The sequence below is a fragment of the Gadus chalcogrammus genome, chromosome 8 (assembly GCF_026213295.1).
Source record: "Gadus chalcogrammus isolate NIFS_2021 chromosome 8, NIFS_Gcha_1.0, whole genome shotgun sequence".
NCBI lineage: Eukaryota > Metazoa > Chordata > Actinopteri > Gadiformes > Gadidae > Gadus > Gadus chalcogrammus.
In genome coordinates, this window is record NC_079419.1 from 7,459,006 (window position 1) to 7,477,399 (window position 18,394).

General features: G+C 49.8%; 1 protein-coding gene across 1 annotated transcript; it reads right to left on the reverse strand.

The window, feature by feature from the left end:
• Positions 1–65: 65 nt before the first annotated feature.
• Positions 66–16,528, reverse strand: LOC130387443 (roquin-1-like). The gene is given in 22 exon segments (XM_056596525.1): positions 66–2,285; positions 2,691–2,794; positions 3,159–3,380; positions 3,562–3,664; positions 3,805–3,907; positions 4,444–4,657; positions 5,333–5,479; positions 5,654–5,812; positions 5,972–6,387; positions 6,833–7,059; positions 7,611–7,847; positions 8,271–8,383; positions 9,552–9,670; positions 11,641–11,773; positions 11,943–12,143; positions 12,433–12,477; positions 12,480–12,527; positions 12,530–12,618; positions 13,075–13,314; positions 13,756–13,876; positions 14,788–15,220; positions 16,402–16,528. Coding segments are annotated over 21 exon segments (3,429 nt in total). The 5' UTR covers positions 15,019–15,220; positions 16,402–16,528; the 3' UTR covers positions 66–2,128.
• Between the last annotated feature and the right edge of the window lie 1,866 nt (positions 16,529–18,394).

Below are 18,394 nucleotides of genomic sequence, written 5' to 3' on the forward strand. Positions count from 1 at the left end.
ACAAACAGAGGGGGGGGGGGGGGGGGGGGGGGGTGAGGGAGTTGGGGGGGTAGGGGGTGTGGGGCATTGCAGAAACTATAAATTGAAAAACAAGTCACACCTGATGTTCTACATTTAACCGTCTTGAGCACGAGGACTCGCTCGTCGTTTTGGGGGGGGTGGGGGAGACGACTCGTCACCGTCCGGCGTCCCGGGCGCGTACGCCGCTTAGAAGGCGAAGAAAATAACAAAAAGGCAAAGACAGCGCGGGAGCGGGAGCGTCTGTGGTAAACGGCGTACAGGCCGGGGTACGAGGACGGCGCTAGTGGTGGTGATAGCGGGCTGTGGGTCAGCAGGATCTCTAGTACAGCGAGGGTTGTTTCCCCACATGCCTACTCATGACACGGGCAAAACAAAAACTTTTAACTTCACCTCCCCCCTCTGCTCGGTAAACAACGCCGTTACGCAGGATTATGCATTTGAATTGAAAAAATACGTAGAGCTACAAATAATTTAAATTGCAAGGAAGGGCTTCCGCGAGTGTACAAATATAGAAATCGCTGTGCAACAGGTTGTGGCGGAGCAGACTGGGGAGGCCGGAAGGCTTGAGTGGAACTATCTTTAAAAAAAAAAAACCTGTGTCCAACTGCATGAACTGTGTGTATATATACTGCATGACGGCGAAAGGCCTGAGGAGTCTGGACCGCGGGAACCCTTTGCAGGAAAAGCCACGGCCAGACCCCACCCATTCCCCCGCCGAGGTCGAGACAAAACGCAAAGCATGACAACAAATTTAAACAAAAACACGAGGGAACGCAACTTCATAGAAGTTAAGGAGAACTAATAACAAGATAATCCCAATGGGGAGGCCTTTTGCCTGGCCAGACGGGACGCTCTGGGGAGGGAAACAGGTTCTACCGCGTCAGAGAGAGAGGGAGAGGGAGAGAGGAGAGTGGAGAGAAAGAGAGAGTGATGCTCACATACAGTCTCTCTATGAGCCCAATTAAGGCCTGTTTTCAAGAAATAAAACAAACCCAGGGAGCCTACGGAGACTACGCCAGCGCCGTTTTGGCAGCGCAGGCACAAGGGGATCCCTGTGCCAAGTCCCCCATTCCCCGTCCCCCCCAACCAACCCGGAGAAGCATAAAAGTAAAGTTCCCTTATAGAAAACATGAGGAAACCTCGTTATCAAAAAGGATTTCTATTCTTCTTCCTCTTCTTCTTTTTCGGCAATCTTTAAAACAGAATGCTTCGGTTAAATATATAATATACTGCTTTTCAATTATGAAACAGACGTTAAGATGTAGTCATAAAATGCACTTAAGTCAGGCTTCTCCAGGTGGTTTGAGAGGGACGTGGGGCGCATGGCGTCCCCCCTCCCTCTGGCTCCGTAGTGTGACCCCCCTCTCACTCTAGGCTGAATGGTTGGCATTTTGGGCAATATGGTGATGAGCGTTCCGTTAAACTGCGTTTCCCTCCTCAGACAAAACCCTCTTCTGGCCAGTCGTGCGTTTCCAATGACGTGGGCGGGGGGGTGGGTGGTTCCTGGCTTCCGATAAACTCACCTTTTATCCGACGCTCATTTCATAGTGGTCCGTTGCGAGTTTATAGGTTAACTATGGGATACGATGGACAACAGGTTGTCGTGTGATCTGGCGATAAATACCACGTGACCACACTGTAGTGTAGCGGATGCTCCCGCCGTTCAATAATTTTTTTTGTTGATCTATTGCGACAATTACATTACACAGCAAAGGTGGCAAATTGTCTAATTCCTAATTGGTTAGAAGATAAATTAGTATCTAGCCTTTTTCGAACCCGTGTCTGTCACAACAACCGATATCACCACCACCAATTTCCTTTTGCCGCACGCATGTCGAGATCCTAGTTCAACCAGCAGTCCCAGTAAATAAAAACAAACGAAAACAAAAAGAAGAACAAGAAATGTTATCAAATGCCCTGGTTTCCAGGCAATGAAAGTCATTTAAAAAAGCTCATTCACAGAACAAAAAGAAAGAAAATTCATATCACGGCAGATACTGCTCATCCTCTAAATAAAACATGTGTATGTGTGTGCCTGTGCATGCTTTTCAATTGAGCGCATCAGTGTGTGTATGTGTGTATGTGTGTATGTGTGTGTGGTGTGTTCTTAGGAGCAGGAATGGACAACACCATTCTTCTGCATCTCTGATGGACCGGCTCCCTGGTCGGAGCACATGCTCAGCGAAGACGTCTTATTGGTCAGCGAGATCATGGAACCGCCCACCGCATTTTCCTGCAGACTGCTCGAACCGTTGGACACCTCACTGGAGGGGAGGAGAGGACAGAAAACATTAATTTTCTGACCCACACTCAATAATACTTTAGGTTTTCGTCTGCTCTATAAACCATCAAAGTGATGACATTTTGTGTTTCGGTCATTGTCTTGTTGGTGTTTAATGGGTTATAAATAAGTGACAGATTTATTATTGAATGAAAATAATAACCTCTTGGTCTGGTTACATGCCAATCAAACACCAATTATCATCAGTTACAGATTCCTATCCACCCAATGGGCCCCGGAGCCATCTCGGGGCCTCGGTGAGTGCGCAGGGTGTATGGTTAAGGGGGGGGGGGGGGGGGGGGGGGGGGGGGGGGGCAGCCCTGTTAATCCTCCGGACGGTCAACCACCAAAACAACTCATCATCACGCGCCCACTAGCCTCCGCTCACCCGAGCGCCATGGAGATCTCCTCCAGCTGGGTCTTGTGGTCGGGCTGGCCGTTCTCCGCCGCCTTCATCTTGTACTGCTGCACCTCGTGGGCCACCTGGCTGTCCTGGGGCGGGAGCACACAGGGCGCGCGTCAGGGCCGGTAAACACCGCCCCGGGGCGGCGGGGCGCCAGTTTCCAGGATACAGAAACACGCTGGGGCCATGTGGGCGGCCATAAATCACAGAAACTACCGGGATTTCCCTGGTTCCGCGTGCAGAGACCGCATGGGGACTTGTGGTGTGATGCTAAGCGGAAGTAGGTGGCTGGATGTGGGTTAACCCTGCACACGCCAACAGTAACCAAGGCCCAGCAGTAGTAAAAGCAAAGGCTAAGAATATCAGCAGTGTAACAGCAGTGGCCCAAAGCCATCAAGTACACGCACTCAATTGGGATCGTAAAAAGCTTCCTGGGATTGTCTTGTGTCTTACCATGGCCATCTCCCGGGTCCTCTTCCCGATCTCCCTCTCCACGTGGTCCAGCTCCAGGCTGAGCTGCTTGCTGGAGACGGTGGTGTTGCCGTTGCCACCTGCTGGCCACTTGCCCTGCTGCTGCTGGTGCTGCTGCTGGGACCCCTGGCTCTGGCCGGGCTGCCCCGGGTGGCCAGCCTGAGCACTGGCTTCCCTCTGCAGCAACATGGAGTTACTGGCAGCCTGGAAGGAGACGCCACGCCGCAGAAGGGAAGAGGAACGGGAGGGGGCGGGGGGAAGAGGAAGGAAGCGGCCATGACATTGAATTAAGACGTCAGAAAAAGTAAATAAAGGAAGAAGAAAAATAACGGGTGGCACAGTCGGGAAGTGGTGTCGCGGAGGGGCAGGCCTGACTGTTACACACCTCCATGTTGTGCATCTGCGTCTGCTGACTGATCTGCTGGTTGACCTGCTGCAGCTCCATCTGCAGCTCCATCTGCTCTCGGTCTGGGGCCGCCATGGGCAGGCTGCGGGAAGACACATGTGCAAATGCTGCTTAGCAACCCGCGAGGGCAGCAGAGCGATACGTTCCTTTGACACTGGAATCGACCCACAAAGTGTGTTATAACAAAGGGGCGGAATGGGTCAGCGGGTGCTGGCGGCTCACCGTTCACTGAAGTGTCCCTGAGAGGAGGACGAGGTGGAGGAGCCGGCCTGGTGCGAGGGGTAGGAGCCGGCGCTCCAGCCTCCGTGGTTCCCATAGGAGTACTCTGGTCAGAGAGAGAGAGAGAGAGGTGGGGGCGTTCCATTGAGAATGATTCATAAAAAAACGTTTCCAGTCAGCTTTTCCACCGAATCAAATCACAGCGCTCAAGAGTCGTCTACCCGGTGTAAAGCGAGGGAAAGCACCGGGAATGGTGCCGTTCAGTCGATCGTCGATCCGTTACGAGTCAAACATCTCTTGTTTTTAAAGCGAGGGTAGGCAATCTATTTTAGAAGCATTCTTTTAATATTTGATCAAATTCACTTTACGTCCCAACAGCAATTAAGGCAAATGGTACGACAAAAAATATGTCCAGTATCTGTCGCAGATACTGGATTGTAATATGTCCGTCCATTCATTTAATTCGGCCCGAGATGATGGGATGAACTACCTGGCTGTCTACCTGCTACAGGAGTCTCCCCCAAGGCTACACAGAACTATTACTAAAAGGAGGCAGAGTAGTCGATAATCACTAATCATAACTCATGAATCGCACGCATGCACGCACACGCACGCGCACACACACACAGAGCAGGGTCTCACCGGCAGCCATGGCTAGGTGTTTGGAGCTGGGGTTCTGGGCGGCAGCGGCCATGGCCTGCACGGGGTAGCCCGTCTTGGTGGTGCGGGAGATGGCGCCGAAGCGCGACACGGTGGGCTGGGGGCCGAAGGGGATGATGGGGTCGTCGTCCTTCACCTCGCCGCCCCGACGCGGGGCCTCCAACGAGGGGTCCCGGAGACCCTTGGCCTCCACATTCTGCTGGGGGAGAGACGGAGCGAGGCAGAGCGGGAGAGAGAGGTAGAGAGACACAGACAGAGAGAGAGAACAGAGCGGGAGGTAGGAAGAGGTAGGAGTACAGACAGAGTGAGAGGGAGGAATATGTAGAAATATACAGGTGAGATGGATAGAGATATATAGAAATGTAGAGACCAGAGAGAGAGAGAGGTAGGAGTACACAGAGACAGACAGCGAGAGAGAGACAGACAGACAGACAGACACACAGAGAGAGAGACAGAGACAGAGACCAGAGCGGGAGGTAGGGAGACACACAGACAGAGAGCGAGGTAGAGACAGAGTGAGAGGGAGGGATATACAGAAATAGAGACAGAGACAGAGACAGAGAGAAAGCGAGAGAGAAAGCGAGAGAGACGAAGAGGAATGAGCCATTGCAAGGGTGAGAAAACATTTCCAGAGAACCGTTTAAAGTTAACAGCTTTCGACCCACGGTCGGCCTTTCGAACAAACATGGTTTTTGTCCGCATCTCATCTCCTTGGCACGACAACACAAAAGCTCCACTCTGGTTTTGCTCTTTGTAAAACGGCGCGTTACATTTCACAGTTTGCGAGAATGTCAATAAATCAGCTCTTGTTTCTTCACACTGCGTTGATGTTCCCCGTGACTTGTGTGCGATTGGGTGGGGGGGGCCTCACCATCATCTCCATGGCGCCAGGGGCCATGACGTCTTTGGGCTTGGCGTCCTTGGTGCCGATGTACGAGGTGATGGTGTCACATGACCAGGGGGAGTACTGGGCCGCGTAGTCCGCCTTGCCGAACGCTTTGGAGCCATCATCGCCGTACTGTTGGGGGGTGGGGGGGGGGGGGGTAGACAAGCATCGGGTTACACACCACGGATCAGGTGACCCTCTGGATCAATAACTGGCACGAGGCGGTTCTCCTGCCACTCTCCTGCCATCGAATCAGTTTGTTCCGTTGATGTGTCGGGGGTGCGTGGTGTGTGTGTGTGCACGTACCTCCGGCAGGTAGTCGCTGGGGTAGGGGTGGGAGAGGGTGGGGGAGGCAGCGAAGGGCGGGGGGGAGATGACCTTCCTCTCCTCCAGCTGGGAGAGCAGCTCCTGGCGGCGGCGGTGCAGGTAGTCCAGGCTGGGCTGGGAGCGGCCGTACGACGGGTCCTACGGCCGGACGGGACGCACAGAAAGGCTTAGCACCGTCCCCAGTTATTCTTTCAACGCCAGGAAAACCTTTGTGACGTTACCCAGTAACCACAAGCGGATTGAACCCCCTAGGCTGATTTGCGGGGGGGGCCCGCCCCCATCAGAAGGTGCACTCACCCTGGGATACGCCCTCATGGGTGGAGGCGGGTTGGCCGGGGGGTAGTACCCCTCGGAGGGGTAGCGTTCCCGGGGGCCGGGCTCCTGGTGGTAGAGCGAGCCGCCCGGCCCCCCCGACGGCGGCGGCCCGTCCATCGGCGCCGGGCTCATCCGGACCATGTCGTCCCTCTGGGAGGGGTAGGGCTGGGGGGGAGGCGGGGGGGCCTGGTAGGAGCCGTGGCGGCCGCGGTTGTCGTAGTGAGGCGGGGGATAGGAGAAGGGGGGGCCGGAGTGCGGGGCTTGGTAGGGGCGCTCCGGCGGGCCGTAGCCGGGGTAGGGGTCCTGGTAGGGGGCCCCCGCCGAGTCCGGGGGCGGCGGGGCGTTGCGGATGTAGTTCCGGGGGACGTACTGGGGAGGCGGCTGCTGGTACGGGTAACCTGGGGGCGGGAGGGGCACCGTCAACAGAGCTGCCGCATTAAATAAACAGTCCTAATCACTCGATTAGACTACGCTATTAAGGATACACCCGTAAGAATTATGCAAGAGTATCAAAACGTTATTGTTCCAATGAAGATAAAAACAATAGCTCATTAGTGAGATATAATATGGCTCGTCACAACATAACCAACCAAGGATCACCCCTGACAAATGACCGGTTTGGTTACATTTAGCCAAAGCGACTTTCAACCATTTATGCACACATTGACACGCCGATGGCGGAGTCGACCACACAGGGCGACGGCCAGCTCCGTCAGGGGCAGTGAGGCTGAGGCGTCTTGCTCAGGGACACCTCGACACTCCAGCAACCTGAGGTACTGCCGCCCCACAAAAGGACTCAGAAAGAACTGCCCAGACGGGACAAGAGGACGGGGGGGGCGCTACCTGTGGGGTACTGCGAGGACTCGTACTGCGAGGAGGAGGGCGGCGGGCGCGTGTCCGGGTAGTACATCTCGGCCATCTGCTGCTGCTGCTGCTGAGGGGGGTACATGGGCGAGCCCCGGGGAACCACGGGCATCTGCTTCACCCCGGACAGGTGGTCCGCCGGGAGCCTGCCGTGGGCCATGGGGTGGGGTGGAAGAGACATGCCGGGCTTCCCCATGCCGTCGTGCCTAGGACCAAAGAAATACCCCGGTGAGACTCCAAGGGAGGCCAGGCAGCACATCACGGTGGCCTCTGCAGTCGAGCAACGCGCCGATTCGTCACCGACCCAAACCACTTCCTGCTGCCAAACCACATTTAGTGTACATTAGTGGTAGAGGCCTTCTTCCTACCCCATAATACTAGATATAGTTAAATGACAGTCTCGTCTCACAAAATGGACAATGCAACCGCACATATATACCACTACACACGACCAAGGCTCAGCTCTGTTACCACGTCAACACAACGCAAAGACCACTCAGACACATTGACGCATGCGTGAACCTGTTTTGGTTCTGCGTCGGGTTTTAGTCGGCGGACCAATCACAGCCCTCGCTGCTGCGTCGCCTCGACGGAAGGTTACAATTTTTGGGAGGCACACGTCCGGCCCTTGCGGTGGACGTAAGGAGGTTCCGCAAACCCCCTTGCGTTGTGTCGACGTGGAAACCATAACTAAGCCAGAGGCCTGCGTCTACAACCAGAGACAAGCTAAGACGGGAACGAGACACGGCGGACTCACGGGTCGGGCGGCGAGCCGGGGGCACTACCCCCGTCCATCTTGAGGGGCTTGCGCAGCAGGTCGTAGGCCTCGGTGCCGCGGGCCACCAGCTGGGGCATGGAGGGCCCCAGGGCGCTGCCGTTGGGGAGGGGGGACGGCTTCCGCGTGACCGCCACGTCCATGGGGAGACCGTCGTCCGCCATCAGCCCCCCCGAGCCGGGGAGACGAGCCGCAAGGCGCTTGTTCATCTTGCGGTACCTGGAGAGGAGTTATCAGATTAGTTATTATTGTACAATGATATCTATTTCCCATTAGTGGATGCTCAACCCCTGTGGGTTGGAAGCGTTACATAATAACCTTGCATAATTTGTGGACTGATTTATTATGATGGCAGCTCATTCAATCCTAAACGTTAAGCACAGCACCTTAAGAGGAAGGTGGGTGCTTCTCTTCGGTGATGGTGAGCGATAAGTCATTATCACACCAAATCACCACAGCCCAAAGAGTGTTCGGAGCTAGCTGTGTGTGTGTGTGTGTGTGTGTGTGTGTGTGTGTGTGTGTGTGTGTGTGTGTGTGTGTGTGTGTGTGTGTGTGTGTGTGTGTGTGTGTGTGTGTGTGTGTGTGTGTGTGTGTGTGTGTGTGTGTGAGAGAGAGAGAGGGTGCGTCTGTGTGTGTACTCACTTCTCGAGCTCTTCCTGAGAGTGGGCGAAGGTGCAGCTCGCTCCGCGGGGACAGCCCCCCTTCTGCTTCATGTCGCGACACATGTACGTCTTGTACTTACTGTGCTGGGGAGGCTGCGACAAAGAGGGAGAGGTAGAGACTCAAACACATGGACTACACAGACTCCAGGTATCCACATGGCACATGGGCCCAAAACATGTTGACAAATCGATCACGTAAAGATAACAAGTCGCTTGAACAATTAGTCACCCTCCTAATCTCAATCAGCGAGTTATGTTTATATGGATTCTACGATATCTCGTCCCATGCCATGGTACCTGCTCATCGTGGACCCGTGGTAGGGGAATAGAGCATAGATTGGGCCCAGAAAATCAAGCCCGACCCACGTTCTGTCCGAGCCCGGCCCAAAACATTAACTGTAATTAAGAACCCGAGCCCGATTTCAACCCAACATTATTTTTAATACATGGGCTGTTGTATCTGACATTCTCAAATACAATTCGGAGTTCTTTTAACTACAGAAATCTGTTAAGAATTATCTAATAAATTATGCAACTAGGACAAAGCATGTAACTGCACTGTTCGTTTATTCAAAATGGAATTGATTGCAAAAAGATTAACCAGGTTGGATGGCCTAGGGGTAGGCCTAGGCTACTATAACATTCAAACAAGGTTTTAGAATAGGCTAAAGAATTATTTTAAACTAAATAAACATTTTTAAAAATTAGGGCTGTCCCCGGCTCTGAATTTTCTGAGTCTAATCAGATCTGCCTTTTCAGTCCAGAGATTCGACTATTCGGCGGCCGTGCAGGGCAGGTCTTTTGGAGGGTTAAAAAATGAGTTTTCTTTCTATTAACACTCAGTTTTGGTAGGCTATAGGCCTTTAATATATGCTTGCGCGTTGCGCTCTTTACGTTCTCACCTGAACCGTTTTCAGTCAATCAAACTCGTCGGAAAGGTAGCCAACTTATTCCTGTCGGGTTTTAATTAGGCTCCTGCCCATAATGCGGTCCGATAATGAACACGGGGCTCATGTATAGGCTAGTGGGTAATCCACTATATGAGCCCCGTGCTCACGATCTGATTGCATTTATTGAGCCCGAAAGAATACACAGCGCTGTGTCGCCACACTGACTGCGCTCCTAGAGAAAATGTAGCAATAAAGACTGATGATTCGAATCATCGACTTTCAGGGGACAGTGCAAAAACGCTGCATCAGGTCCCTCCCTAGGAGTCTCTCCACACGGGGACCGCTAGCTGTACTGTGACGTGTGGGCTCACCTGCTGTGGGTCCGCTCCTTTCTTGCTGTGGTTCTGGATGAAGTCCACCAGGCCGTGCACCACCGTCTTCACCGCCACCAGACCCTTCTCCAGCTGCTCCCACGTTGGAGGAGGGGCGTCTGCAGACCAATACGTTCATTAGAAAGGCAGCACGGTATCCACAGGCATGCAGGCGGCTGAGGGGGGAGGATGGGAGTGAAACCTGCCACGACAAGGAGGGCCCCCGCCTGGGCTTTCCTCCAACAAGAAAGATTTGAGAAATATTCTATTTACATACTGGTTTCTAGATATTTACGTTTATTTGAGAAAATAAATTCCAACGACCATTATGGGGTGAAACTACCCTATTAGGATCGCAGGAATTTGTTTTTGTTCTCTATCTCTTTTCTTTCATATTTGCTTCACTGAATCGGGTCTAATTATAGCAGCATTGGGCCTCCCCTCAAAATCGGTTTGAAAACAGCCTAGGAAACCATAGCAAACGCCTGACAAGTCAAAAGGTTACATTTATTTAAAGATAGTTTATAGGGCTATATATCAATTAAATATGAATTTGACTTCTAAAAGGAGTAGTTTACAGACTTGTACTGACTATTTTAACAACCAGTGCATGATGGTACCCGTACTCTGGTACACCATAACACCATCATTTATTTGAATGTTGAATTATATTCTCCCAACTGTTACATATAGTCATCTAATTTAAAACACATTATATATTAAGACCGACTCTTTAATGGCAAACTCTGAATCAATATTAGAATTATTGCATCCAATCCAAAGCAAAATTATGAAACATACCATGCAAGTTAATGTAAAAAAAAAAAATATCTATTTGCAAGCACTTTGTTCTTCAAGGTAACCTAATCAATACTAAAAAAGAAAAAAACTCCTCTGAAACCACGACACTTGAAAATGTATGAATATTTTGTTGCTGGAGTATTAAAAATTAGATTTCTTGAAATTTAGTTCAGTCAAAAAAGCAGTGGAACGGTTTTGTAAGACGAGTAGGGATTTGTAAGACGAGTAGGGATGGGGATCCTTAATAATTATTGATATCGATTAAGATAACTATTTTGTATGTTGCTGATTACAACACAGATTTCACAATTGGATTACTATATTTAACTGACGGGACTAGCGACAATGTCTGTGTGTGCAGTGCTCGTACTTTGAGTGGATGATTAAGACGGGCCTGTCTGTGGTACTAGAGGAGATGGAGGGGACAGGAGGAGTCTTTTCAACTCGGAGACAGTCGAAGGTACTGCATTTGGCCTTTATTTGATGCACAATGCTAATGTGCTTGGCTATTATTGAGGTTGTGTTCCCCCTTTAGAATAAAGGATTTTTGCCCGTTCAGCCATTCTCGCGAGCAAAGTTAAGTGCCAGACTTCACTTGTTTGACTTTGTAATACCCGTTTCCTTACAATTCCATTCAAAAACATTGGTGGACATGGCGCAGTGATTGGATTGATTTGATTTAAATGCCGTGACGCGACTCGAGGGACACAACATTAAGTTACAGGACCTACGGGACAAAAATAATAAATAAACGACAGGACTCGATAATGGTATCGATAAGCCCAAACGTTAAGGATTTTCGGGTTTTGAAAAAAGTGGAACCGGGTCCTCGATAGAACCGGGTTTCGATCCCCATCCCTAAAAACGAGACGAGGTTAACACAATAATTAGCAACCAGTTTTGGGATAATCAGGCAATCCGGTTTAGATATTCATCAGGAATCTCTGCCTAACTCCTCAAAGCTTGGTTTTAATTGGATTTGGATTAAATAACATGGAGCAGCAGAATAACACTACTGTAAACATGCCTTCCCACGGATGACTATACCAGCCTCGTCATGAGACAATTTAGATTTTAGACGATTGGCTCTCTTCCATCATTGGTTAACGGAGTCCAACTTGCCTGTCACAACACCTCACAATGGTGGGGAATTTAAGGGAGGGAGGAGGCATTTCTTTGGATGTTCAGTTTCAAAATCCTGCTCTCTTCACAACTCTTCAATCTCACTTACAGAAGCGATTGGAGTTTAGACTGCGGATACATTAAGCAGGCCTATGGTGTATCTTACCAGGGCTGGGGTCAATATTTGCCAGTAGTTCCAGATGGGGCCTCAGCCTGTTCAGGTTGGCTGGGTCTCCTGTCCTTTGGAGCGCAATGGTCAGCTCCTGGACACTCTGGGCGAAGGAGGCCGGGGTCTGCAACTGTGACACAAACACACAAACAGGAAATGCGTTCATTGGTTATGTTTGTGGCTGAGAACTACATGAAGTGATTAATACATACTCGGAACAAAAAGGTACGGTGACACAAAGGACACACAAGCCCCACCCAGATTAAAAAAAAACGCCAATGGAAACAGACTCTTCTTACCTTATCGATGATGGACTGCATGTGGGACTTGTGGGACTGGTCTCCGTAGAGCAGCGAGGACCATTGGTCGGGGGCGATGCGCAGACCCCCTTCCATGGCGATCTGCACAATCTGGGAGTCATGCTCACGTCGCAGGGCCTCGTACGTACGAAACTCCTCCTTCAGCTGCATGAGGGACGAGTCCTCGTCGCGCTTGGTCACCTAGGTGGTGCGGCGGGGAAGTGAAAGTAAACACGGGGGTTTTTTGCCCACACTATCACACGGTGCGCTCAGATTTTGGCATGCCCTCGTGGCGTTTGATGTCGTTGACCGCCGTCGGTTTTTTATGATTTGATTGGGGTCTCGACGCAGCAGGGTTAATGGTTACCTCTTGAACCGGCGTTCGAGATAAGACTTAGAAAGCCCCATCGAGGGGAGCCTCTAACCTGAAGCCACTTTGACAGACGGTTGAAACAAATGAAAGGCGGCGGCGCTCCGCTTTGTTCCTTACCTTGAAGCAGGAGGCCCGTGTTAGGTAGAGGAGCTGAACCACACTTTGCCGATGCTGGTCTTCTGGACGCCTGGGAAGCGGGGCTCCACCCGCCTCGGACCACAAACAGGACCAGCACCTTCCTGGACAGAGCCGAGCCGTCCTCCAGAGCGAGCAGAACCAGCTTGAGAGCCTCCTCCTGCATGGCTGCATGACAAACCCCCAGAGAAACGTAAGCAACAAGGGGCCTCACGTCACACAATATCAGGGTGAAATGGACAACTATTCAGACGTTGGCACAAATAAGACAGCAAAAGGATTTTGAAAAAATTGAATCCAGGCCTTTTTATCAGTTATGAGAGTCCTTAAATGGTGCATAAATTACATAAACAAAGCAGTTCACAAGCTGATGTGTGTTCAACAATGGTGCTGGATCCTTTTTCGACTGCGATATGTGGCTATGAAATCGCAGCAGGACTTTAACTTGCATGGCAATTATTTCCCCTCAGGGAGAGCAACACAGTGAGTCACCCGCTTCAGTGGGCACTAGAAATATTGAAGGGGGGGGGGGGGCGGGGAACGGTTGTAACTGCCGTTAGGGTTCTCGGTGGTATTGACTTGTACCCAACGGTTCAGTGGACATTTCAACGGGCGCTAGGCTACCTGGGCCCAGGAACTGGCAGCCTCTGGCACGGACGGCAGCCCACAGGTTGGAGGAGAGCTGCTGGGGGTTCTGGTGCTGCAGGATGAGCTCGGTGACGGTGCGCTCGCCCAGGGAGCGGGCCGCTCGCATGGCCCTGACGCGGCCCTCCTCCTCCACCAGCTGACAGTGCACCAGGGTGACCAGCTTCCGCTGCATCGGCCTGCTCAGCATGCTCTGGGCGGTGCTGCTCAGACCCACCCCTGGAGGGCGCGTCAAAGGGACGCGGGTAAGGGGTGTTAGCAAGACCGGGAGTGGGGTCCTTTAGGACATCACAATGTACGTATTGATTGATGTGGTGCTGGATAACATCTGTCATTGCTTATAATTGTTTTTAAAAAATGCATAGGCCACCATAAATGTTTAAAATAAACAAGTGAGCCTTTTTAAATAAAGCATGATAAGAGTGAATGCCTGCTAGAATAAGCTTAAGAGAACTTCCTATTAAGATTTACCAATTAATACAAAAGCACTTAATAAACATGTAATACATACAGCCAAAGGTAGGGTTTCATACAAATTAACATTTGTACCAATAAACATTCACACTACCGCGGGACCTTTTCCAAACGGCTAGAGCAGAAAACGCAGGTGAAAAGAGGAACAGACTTTATGATGCAGTGTGTGTGTGTATGCGGGTGTACCTCTGGTGTTGCTGAGGGGCTTAAGGTAGAGGGCCAGCTCCTCCACACATTGTCTGGCCTCCTCATAGTGCTGAGAGTCCTCCGGACTGGTGATCAAGGCGACTGGCTGGGCCTTAGGAACCTGAGGTCACAGTCGAAAACACACAGGGGCTTGAGCATCAAGTAGTGCGCTGCTCGGTCCGACCAGTGTTATTAACCTGATGGCTATGGTTCACTTTTCATTGGGTTGATATAATATTTAGCAATAGTAACGTTTTTTTTGTTTATTTTATGACCGAACCCCTGGGTCAGGCCGTATTCATCCAATATCGTTATAAGGTTGTATAATACAGTCTTGTATCGTGTTAGGGTTAGCGTTATTATGATGTCATATTTCTATCTCGATTCACACAGATCATATTTTGTAGTATGACAGTGAAAGGGGTTTAGGCCCTTTAGGCCCTTAACAAAACTTACAATTAATGCTTTCGGATAATAATAATAAAAACAGGCAACATTGGCTGCGGTACACCCCAAAAAAAACAACACAATATGTTGCAATGTTCTTTGATGAGATTTATAAACAACCAACCGCAAATAAAATAAACACAATTGACTGGCGTGACTTCCCATTCATCCAGTCAGGTGCCAACTTCTGCCCTGCATCTATGACATTGTAAGCCACTGACTATTGGATGTACCACACCCATATAAGCTGTGCCCACAGGTTTACACTGCCCACAGCATCCAGCTCTACTGATTGCACACCAACTTGCAACACACTACCTTGAGCCAGTGGAACCAATACAATTCAACTAAAGGATTGCCCATAATTGCAGAATGACTCATCAAGGCTCAGCTCTTTTTATACAACACAATGTAGCCTTTGTAGGAACTGGAATGACCAAAAACACCCGTGTAAAATAAAAAATATCACTGTAACAATATGGCCTCAAACAAGCATGCAATTCCATTCATGTAGAATGTGTTACTATGAAATAGAACCACTGTATCCCTTTGTGATTCATTAGAAACTAAAAGAAAACATCTTACCTGTCCTCCCACCAGCTGAAGCAGTGCTGTGTTAACAGGTAGCTGCTCGATGTCTGTGCTGATGGCTGTCTGGTCAAATGGACAGGCCTTCCGGTGCAGTTTATTCAGGCACATCTTGCAGACAGTATGTCCACAGCCCAAACTAATAGGCCGACGAACCGTCTCTTCAAAAGTCTGCGTGCAGATCGGGCACAGCAGGAACTCCGTCCATTGTGGGGCTTGAACTGGCATGGTTAAATAGTGATGGGTGTGACTGTTAGGGATTTGGGGGGGGGGGCTGGATTTAGCCGGCTGTGTCTGTATTTATACACAGAGGAAAAATAAAATAATATATGGAAGATTCCACTGGAATCAAGAAAAACTTCTTCCGAACTCAATCGTTCTCAAATGTCCTCACACATTGTGGATATTAGATCACATCACATGACGAATGCTGCAAAGAGAAAAAATAGGAAAAATACCATAAGAATTTGGATATATACACATAATACACTTTACAAATGGTTTAAAATTATTTGAAGCATTTTATAAAATTGTATGTTACGGCAATGTTTTACAACTTGAAAGTAAACACCAACACAAATGAACAGTAACACTAGAGATTGCAGCAGGCATGCTATAAGGAGTTATAAGGGCGTCTATGCGTGTTAGGAACACGGGCCTAGGAACGGGTGGAGACAATGTGCAACAATAAAGCGACTTCAAAAAGTTGGGTCTTAGCGTGACTGGTCACCTCAATGATAAAGACCAAAACATACTGTGTGGCCTACTGTGGTGAGTTGGTCGACGCTACCAGAATGGACAAAGGGTCTCGGAGAGGCTAGCCGTTAGCAAGCGCTTCAGCGCTAACTTCATCTATGAGGGAACGTCGGCTACTTATGTAGAGCAACACGTTTCTGAAACACAAACGAACGGGCTTTATCTATATCGTGACTTTTTATTAACCATTAAACATGCTATTCCTCGGGAGACCGACTAGGAAACAGGGCTACGGTGCAGTTAATAATAACTTTGTCCCGTACAAAACAAACACCGAATCCCAGCATGCTAGCCGAGGTAGCGGTAGCTCGCTAGGTGAAAACACAAGCCGTATTAGCAGGCTACGGGCGGCGAGTTAGAAACCACGGGCAGCGACGTTGGATTGAAACTGAACACGTTGTTCCGTGCTAACGTATTGGTCGTTCCTACACACCATAATCAAAGCAGTGGGGTAACTCGCCCACATCGTGTGCCCATGACTGGCCCACAACACAAGACCTGCCGGTGATAATATAGCGGCTGTGGGGAGTGAAACGACGAGATTATGTAACGCAATTCTACAATCATTGCTGTAGCCAGGGCAGCTATGGTGTAAATATTATAACGACACACATTGTGAAAGTGGGAATATCGCAAATACTACAACGCTGGGGTGTTCCGTTATAAGATAACTAAAAAATGACAGACACACTGGGCTAGCAGCTCCTCCCCGGAGTACAGTGGAGCACAGGCTAGCTCGTTAGCTAGCTCGCTACATAGCCATTATACATCCAAAACGTAACCACAGCGAACTATCCAGCGATCACAAATCACACCGCTCACGAAATCGTAGGTTTTGCGGGTCAGATTACTCACTCGTTCCAAAAAACTTGGAAGATTTTCATCTTTCTTTAGCAATGTGATGCTGTATTTTCTTAGTCGCCATGTCGACTATGCAGCTTTGGTGCTGCTGAGGTTTGGGGAGGGTGTCAACTCGACAACGGGCTCGCTAGCCGGTTACAGCTAGCTGAGAGCTGCGCGCGTGAGTGTGGGGTTGGTACGTGTGTGCGCGCGCGCGGGTGTGTGTGTGTGTGTGCAATGTATTCACAGCGCCATCCAGTGGCGGAAAAATGTACTTGCAATGTAAAATCGACCGTCACTGTGAGGCGTGTGTTTTTTGGTGTGTGTGTGTGGGGGGGGTATGTTTGGGGGTGGGGGTTGGGGGGAGGAGGTTGTGGTGTACGTGTGTTTGTGTGTGTGTGTGTGTGGTGTGTGTGTGTGTGTGTGTGTGTGTGTGTGTGTGTTTGTGTGTGTGTGTGTGTGTGTGTGTGTGTGTGTGTGTGTGCGCTTGCGCGTGTGTGTGTTTGAAATATTTGACATCTTTAACTGCAGAACAGTGCATTATGCCCTCCGAATATACCACATACTACAAGTGATCAACATACGTCCACTCAGTTGTCGGTAGTCAGTTCAGCACAGATCCTCGGCCAGTAGGAGAATTTAATTAAAGCAAGCACTTTTTTCGCATTTTTCATTTTTGCCTAATCCCTCTGGTTTCTGAAGGGATTACGGACCAATCATGTTGGAGAGCTCGTCGAGTCGCTTGGCTCGAATTTGACTCGTAGCAGTGCGCTCATGTTTCATAAACAAAAACACACTGGGGATGCAGCGTGTTTTGTGACTTCTCTTTCCAGGGGAGGGGGAAACGTCACCCCGGTGTCGTGCACATCTTCTCGGATTAGCGCTCTGAGGATGCGTTGCAGCTATCTGCTGATAACTCAATAACTTTTCATTTTCAGACCGATAATTTTGTCTCAAAGAAGGATTTTGTATGCATTCCTAGTCCAGGTAGGTTACTTCGACTCAATGTGTTTTGTTATTATTTTGCATCTCGTTTACACGTGATTTTGACCACGTTCTCTCCGTTGTTTGTTGTCATTGTGTAGTGAAATGTGCGTCTCTTTCACTTTAATGCGTTGTAAGGATTTAAATCAAATAAATCATAGGCAGGCTTTTTACCCTCGCTATTGAAACGCTTTATCTGAAATCCTCATTGATTACAGTTAGCCTATCATTTAAACAATTGTTGATTGTGATTCAATAATGAATCATTATCGAGGTCTTTTGCAGGTACTATCCTAGTCTTTAACGCATACGTTTATTAATCAAGCAACACAACATGTTGTCATATCTATTTCCCAGTCGCACATTTCTCTGGTTCAGTTGCATGCAAGAAGAAGCTCAAGCCAGAGGATTATCCTATGCGTTCTAGAGTAATGATTGGATGAGGCAACGTGACTCAGTCCACTTTGGAAATGCCCTCGATTGCTCTACCTACGGAGAGAGACTATGCCTGTCGTCAACTGAGTCCGCTGAGTGACATTCAATCATTGATTTCGAATCAATCGAGTGTATTTATTTTTCTTTGCTCGATCAGCCAATGGAGAAAGAAGAGTTGGTGGATAAGATTCAAAACCAATCTGTTCCTATTATTTTCCCTCCACCACATGGCATCAACAAGAACTGGAGCTTTCTTTCCGCTCCCTCGCTAGAGCCGTTCCCGTCGTTCCCGCCACCACCTCTCTCTTTCAGCTCTGCTTGCACTTCCCTTCCCACCACTTCTGCTGCGCACGTGCTGCAGACCAAGGTGAAAACAGTCACGCAGCGGAAGCAGCGAGGGCGGGAGAAGTTTCGAGAGCCGACGAACACAGATGTCCAGGCAAAGCAGGACCAAACTGGACAGCTCCAATGGCAAGTCTCACTCAAACCCGGGGTCCCGGCCAAGGGGGCGGAGTTATCCGGGCCTTGGTCCGTGTCCGGCTCCGGGATGCTGGACTTCCTCAGCGGTGTTGACAGCAAGCGGGACGCA